The sequence below is a fragment of the Dromaius novaehollandiae genome, chromosome 25 (genome assembly GCF_036370855.1).
Source record: "Dromaius novaehollandiae isolate bDroNov1 chromosome 25, bDroNov1.hap1, whole genome shotgun sequence".
NCBI lineage: Eukaryota > Metazoa > Chordata > Aves > Casuariiformes > Dromaiidae > Dromaius > Dromaius novaehollandiae.
In genome coordinates this window covers 2658640-2665918 of record NC_088122.1, presented here as the reverse complement: position 1 = coordinate 2665918, position 7279 = coordinate 2658640, and the positions used below count along the sequence as shown (strand labels likewise).

Below are 7279 nucleotides of genomic sequence, written 5' to 3'. Positions count from 1 at the left end.
AAGATCATTTTATCAAATGAGAAAGATGCTCTAATCACTACTGGGTACTAAAGCTGACTCTGAAGGGGAAACATTTTCAGGAGATCTTCAAAGAGCACCAAATACTCTAAAAAGCTATTAACAAAAAACTCCCCACAGAGTAGTGGGGAGAAATTGGTTTCTCTCACACTGGTATTTCTAGAACTAGCCAGGACTGTTTGGGGAAGAATTTCCCAGTTTTGTGATGTATTTACATGTACGTTATATGCACAATGGAAATCAAAACATTTCTAAGAATACCAGCAACGGTGTCCTAACACTAGTTACAGCATCCAAATCGTGCTAGCTCTAGTCTCAGTAAAACACCCGGTAATATATCACACCCATACAGCAAAACAGTATTTCTCCCAGGTGGCCATTACTACTAATGTATGGCACTCCCAAAACGTCCTGCAAGTAAAAAAACCAAACCAACCCCTCCACTTCGATTTAATAACAGGGTCATTATACACGATTGTCTAGATATGCCCTTTTTATTCCAGTGTTTCCATACTTTCTACAGACCTATGTACATAGTTAAATATGTCATTAATTTACAAACCATGTTAAAACAAATGTTTCACTTTGCCAAACAAGATCTTGCAGCTGTCCAAGATCAAAATATATATTACAAGAATATCAGAAACTTTCTTTACCTGAATGCAGGCAATATTGCTTAAGGACTTGGATTCAGGTATTCAGCACAACCACGCATTGTAACAGATGCATTTAACCGTTTTACTTATATACTCTATTGTACAAAATTAACCCCACTGACCACAGAGCTGATCTAGAAGAGCGTGAATGCTGTCGGGCAGCCTCTGGGGAAGAAGCCCAGACCTCACTCTCTGTGTCCTAAACGGGATATCCTATTTGGAGTCGGTCCCCTTTTGCTCTGCACTAAGTACAACAGCTTTGTTTCGGAAATACGGTGAGGCTACAAGCCCAAACTGAACCCGGGGCAAGGCATTTTCAACAGAAAGCCTTCACCTGCGGCTGTACTCTCGACAGCAGGAGGGGACTCAAAGACCTGCCACAGTTAAGTGTGCAGTGCCAGCTTTCTCAGAAAGGAGTCGCAAAAAGATCAGGCTACGTCTCTTAGAAAATAAGCCGTCTATATATACTTAACCAAGCCTCTGATCTGTGATAAGGTGTGTGGAGCTTTATTTGTCTTCTAAGGAATAGTTCAAGTTGTGTACACTGCTGTTACAGTGGTACACAGACCAGAAAAAGTTCAGATTAAGTCATAGTACTTCTGCACATCCCTATCGCCCCCACTGCTACTGTTTATTGGTATTTTACCCCCTTTGAGGTAGGGAAGAATCATCCATTTCCCAAACGGGAAACTGAGGCATAAAGAACAAGATCAAGCCTTTGCAGGAGTCTAACAGGTTATAGCTAGCTCCCTTTGAAAGCAGTCGGACACCTTACTTCAGCCCCTCTTAAAAAATTCAGCCTAAATGTCTCATCCTAAAGTCAAGAGTCTTTTGCAGAGCCAGAATCTAGTCCAAATCCAGAGTCTGCAAGATCCTTTTTACATTTATGCAACAGCACTTAAATATTGGAAAGCAAGCCTTAGAAATACAAATTTTGCACTTTCCCACATTAAAAGAAATATATAAATTAATACTGGAATAGGCAAAAGCAATTTCATATGAACAAATGCTTTTCCTCACAATCTTTTTCTTCTTAATCAGGTTTGGGAATAATTTATTCAGATTTTCTAAGCTAAAAACCCAAGTTCATGAACAGATTCAACTACAGTGAAGTCAAGGAAGTTCTGCTCACAAACATTAGCAGCATATTTAACCCATCTCTAAAGTTTCAGAAGGACCATTTCCTCTTTTGGATTGTATCACGGAAGGCAGTCTATATTACTACCTCCACAGACAACCAAAAGAATGAGATCAGGCTGACTTTGCACTTAAAAAATTCTTTAGTATCCAGAAAAGAGTCAAATCATCATTTCACATCTAGGAAACAGTCATTTTGAAAGCATTAAATAAGTAGAGGAGGTGTCTGGTACAGCACCACACCCTGAATTTTGTAACCGGTATCTAATACCTCTCTAGTAAAAACATAATACTTATGCTATCAAAACCTTACTAAACAACAGCTTTTCTGTTAAGGAAAGAAGGCCCCTAAAATCTTCTTTGCTAAAGGAGTAATAATAATCTGGTTCAGCAAAACCAAAGTTCAACTGGTTTCATTCCTTTCACACACAAATGCAGTATCTGACACACAACCATTAACTTGTCTAGAAGTACCGTCATTTATGCTAACTGAATCAGTACTTATCATCCATAAATTACATATTTACTGCTGATTCAAAATATCTTTTCATAACAATTTACTATTCAAGCTAGAGGAGTTGCAAGAAGAGAGAAGGATATAAAATTTAACTTCCTTCAGCTGAAAATAAAAGTCAAGCCAAATGCACACAGCAGCTCCAACAGTGCTGATTAAGTTAGTTATAAAAATAATTAGGGGCTAAAAAGATAGACTGAAGAAACAATTAAGAATGATGATTATTCAAATCCATGCATTCATAAAATATGAACCAAATAAAGGAGCATAATTTGTGCATAAAACTGAGAAGAAAACACCTTAAAACTTTGAATTTTTAAGCCAACACAAGACTTTTGTAAGAACAGGGGTGAAGCAAGTAAAAAAAAAATCATACTGTTCCAAACACTTTATTTGTCAAGGTGTTTTCTGTATTGCCAGGGAAGAGCAATGTCTGAAGTTACAGGACTACATTATTCAGAAAACAACGATGATCTTAAGCTCTGTTTTGTTTGTTATCTACAGCAACTGGGACAACAATGATTTTAGAAAAAAATGGTTCTCTATGCCTGAAAAAAGACTATTGAAGGTATCAATCTCCCTACTGTCTAGTCTTTCAGAACCACTCCTGGTTTGTCATCAAAACCTGCAGGCATAGGCACAGAGGTAATTAATACCTACTTGAAGTTTCATATTTGCCCAAGGTGAATTCAAGTCTGCCTGTCTGCAACTGATAAACGTAAGTCATTTCTCCTCAAACTGACAGCTCCTGATAACCAGAAGTGCATATAGTTTTACTTTTTCTGAAGATTTCATCTAAATATCATTAAAATACATATTAGACAACAAATTAAAGGTATTGTTATTAGCATGGAAACAAAGTACTGGCCACAGTTTAGCTGCCAAAAAAAAAAAAAAATCAATTGACAGACTCCAAAAAGGAGCAGTGACAGCAGATATTTTACACTGAAGTTTTGTATCTGCATTTCACCACAATCTCTGTACAAGAGCTACACTGTGCATTTAGTTCCAGTGTCAGATCTAAGTATTTCATGTCTAAAGATCTGCTTAGCAGAAGTCAAAGGTCTGTACCACTTTCACTACACATGCATCTTCCCTTCTGCAAAACCTGTACAATAAAATGGCTTTACATTCATGGATGTACTAAAAGTTTCTGATAATGTTGGGGACACTGATATCATAGTCTATACCTGTTTGCCAGGATTCTATATATCAAAACGATTTAAGTTGTAGGTAGCTGGATAGTTTTGCCGGTTATACTGGAAGTGGTCTGTTAAGACGTTGGCTCGACCATACTGATAGTCTCCGTGTTGTGCAAATGCCGTAAGTCCATTCTGAGACTTTTCAGGAGTGTTTCGATGCCGGTCCAAATTTACCAGGTCTCCAGTTGTAACCGGAAGTAGCTGCTTCTTTGCCTCTTGATTTGCATCATATTTTGTCTGGGAAAGAAAGAAAGAATGTTTTTCTTGGATTAGCAGCTAGCATATTTATATACCTAGAAAGAACATGCACTTTACAATTATACCATAATCTGTGCTTGTTAAAATCCTAACGTGTTTCTGACTCGCAATAAAAATCTCATTCCTCTGATATGCCAAATCAGTAAGTCTCTGTTGTGCTAAAGAGATTTGAGTATTTACTGCCCAGTCTTAATTTCTCAACATAATATTAAGACCAAAATATAAGTTCACTAGAGACCTAACAACTGCCCTGACCTGAGCACCTGAGTACTTCGCTAAGTACTGAGCTTGGGTAATTCATATACCCTCCTCTGCAAAGAAGTTTTATGCCACGCGTTCTCCATTTTTATTCTGCTAATTGTCAACTTGTTTTGGAAGAAATAATTCAAAGCTACTAGATGTGAGCAGTGCATGAAAACTATTGTTCCAGGTGGGTTTCCTGGAAAACAAAACAAAAGAGCAAATCCACCACTTACCTTGTTATATAAGAACACCCCCAAGATAGCTGTCATCATTCCAAGGACATTGGTGCTGGTAACCGGATTTCGAAGCATTATAAGGGAAACTGTGATGACCATGATCCTCTTTGTGGCATTTGCAACGGAGTAACTTAACGGGCTGATCAGGTTAAGAATACTGAAGGCAATGACATTCTGGGCAAAATTACAGAATCCACTGATTATAAGCAGCATTAAGGTCCAGGACCAGTGAGACATTGTGCTCTGTCATGAAGACAAACATTACAAGGAAAAAGTTTATCTCAGATTTCAGATAAGAGACAAAGAAACTGTCATACAGAAACACGGATCTAACATGAGTCACTTCTTACCTGCTTTTTGATAGGAAGAGCACCTGCCATTTGTCTAGAGTCAAGAGGCTCAATGTTACACTGTGCAACTACTCATGAGAAAACATCTCTACGCACTTGTAACGTGCATTCCAGCATAGTGCAAGTTATTCCAAATAACGTGGAATGACTTTTCAGAGCTCCTGTCTCCAGCTGCTAATTTCTGGGACTTGTGCTGCCACGTCAGCTAAGTCTCCTAACCCTGACACGAACGCTTATGATAAACATTCTGCTACCTTTTTTATATTATTTTGTGCAACAGTTCTTAGGTGTTTCACAACAGTTCCTTCCGTGCTGACAAGGAACTACACTGAGACACGCTTTTTCAGTTTGGGAATTTTTTTTTAATAGAGAAGAGATTCCCAAATACATTTGCCAAAGACTTACCAAGTCATTTTCTACTAGGAAAGAGGAAAGATCTACCAAAACCCACGTTGGGATCATGAAGAACACAGCATGGCATCCGAGTATGTTCAGCAACCGAAGATGATGTATTCGGGAATCTCTTAACACCTGAACACATCAAAACATCATAAACATCCTTTCTTTGATTACTGCCCACATATTACCAGAGATTCAGGAAGCACGCAACAATAACGATTTCAGACAACAGACAGATGTGCTATGAAAATAAGCAAATACTGCTGCAGCGTGAATTTCCTATAAAGATGACTGAAGCAATACAGATCTCTATTTGAGAAACAAGGATTTCTTGACTGGTAACTCTCTCAGCATTAACAAGATAATAATACATTTACAATGTTCTACAAACCAGAAATCAGTTTATAACAAAATGCATTCAAGACACACATTTTAACTTTGCCTTTCTGTTCCAAAGGTTTCAAGTACTGCCCTGTGTCGACACTGACTACAAAGAAAGGATCTGATACAGCAAGACATGTAGAAGTTTTCAAATGAATTTTAAACTTGAGCACTATCTAACTGTCAGCAGAAGCAAAAAGCTTCCACGCCAAGGAGTAAAGAAAAGGCTCAGGGTAAACTCCAAGTTCTGGCCAATCTTCAGTATAACACTACTACGCATAGGAAGAGCTGTAGAAAACAAGCAAACAGAATAGCCAAACATTATTTTGTGATCCTCTGACTATAAAGCACCACCGTAAAAAAGAAAAATCTGTACTGGAAAATGAATATTAGACCTCTGAAGGATGATGTTACTGATCAATAACAAGAACAGAACTACTACCTTCTTCGAGAAGATGTTCTGGAGTGAAAAACAAAGCGTAGCAGCAAGCGCGCTGATGAGTCCCCACATGTCAAAAGAAAGTTCAGTGACTGTGGCCAGTAGGACACCACTTATGATGGGGATCAGAGACAAGTACACCTGAAAGGAAGCAGAGAAGAAGAGCTGACATCTCCTAAGCGTTTCAATCCAACCGAGTTCACATGTACTGTTGATTTGGGGGGATAGAGAGAGAAGAATACAGCAACAGAACTGGGGATCAACTTTGACACTGCTATAGCTCGAGGAAACTAAATGATTACGGTACAGACCAAAACAATCCAAATGGGCACAGGAGAGCATCACCTCACTCACTGCCATTAGACGGGTTTTCTTTACGCTCGCAGTGACGAGGAAATGAAAATGTAAGAGTTACGCAACACTGTAATCTACACCACAAAATTCACCCAGGTGACCAAAACCAGAGCTTTCCTCACGCCAGCCAGCAAAGCACAACACACATATCAGCGAGAGAAGAAACCGTCAGCAAACCTGTCCGCACCTTCGTCGTCTGCTTCTCCTTCATGATGATCCTTGACAGAAGAACCACCCATATCGGCATCGTCGCTTTCACTGCGAACGGGAAGAGAGCTTCAGCGGGGACGCGAAGATGGGCCATGCGCTCAGAGCAGCCGGGGGCACGGCGGGGCGGGGGGTCGCGTCCAGCCCCACCGGAGCCGCAGCCTCAGCCCACGCAGGGCCCCCCCTGCCCCGGGACACGGCGCCGCCCCCCGCCCCGCCGGTCCTCACCTGTGTGCGCGTAGGAGACCGGGACCCGCCAGAGCGAGACGTGCGCGGACACGGAGGCGAAGTACTTGCCGAAGGCGAGCGGCAGGATGTAGCGCGGGTAGGCGCGGGGCGGCAGCTGGGCCGGGCCGGCGGGCGGCACCCGCCAGGCGCGCAGCAGCGGCGGCAGCAGCCCGCACAGCCCCAGGATGTGGAAGAGCGAGACGGTGACGGGCCGCGGGAAGCCGCCGAGCAGCAGCTTGTTCACCACGTTGCCGCCGGCGCTCAGCCCGTACCAGGCCAGGCACAGCGCCGACACCCGCGCGCCCTCGCGCAGCGCCGGCCCGCGCCCCCGCCCCGCTGCTGCTGCCGCCGCCCCCCCGCCGCCGCCGCCGCCGCCCGGAGCCGCCAGCGGGGCCGCCATGGCTGCCTGCGCCGCCCGGCACCCGGGCGACGTCACCGCGCCAGCGCGTCGCTTCCTGGGGGCGCGGCTACGGGGGCCGGCAGGGGCCGCTGCCGGTTGTTTGCGCGCGTCACTTCCGCTGCGCTGGGGCAGCCGTTAGAGCCGGGGCGGCCGTTAGCGCCGCGCGCTCCCGGCGCGGGGGGGAAGCGCCACCGCCCCCAGCACTCACCGTCCGCGCCGGCCCTGCGCCCCTGCCCCTCCCGCCGCAGCCCCCGGAC

At 43.5% G+C, this 7279-nt stretch overlaps 1 protein-coding gene across 1 annotated transcript; it reads right to left on the bottom strand.

Moving 5' to 3' along the window:
• Positions 1–493: 493 nt before the first annotated feature.
• SLC35E1 (solute carrier family 35 member E1) lies at positions 494–7073 on the bottom strand. The gene is made up of 6 exons (XM_026105929.2): positions 6623–7073; positions 6375–6445; positions 5837–5974; positions 5020–5145; positions 4262–4507; positions 494–3764 (listed from the first exon to the last, which is right to left on the bottom strand). The coding sequence occupies exons 1-6, from the start codon at positions 7020–7022 to the stop codon at positions 3531–3533; spliced, it is 1215 nt and encodes a 404-aa protein (XP_025961714.2). The 5' UTR covers positions 7023–7073; the 3' UTR covers positions 494–3530.
• Between the last annotated feature and the right edge of the window lie 206 nt (positions 7074–7279).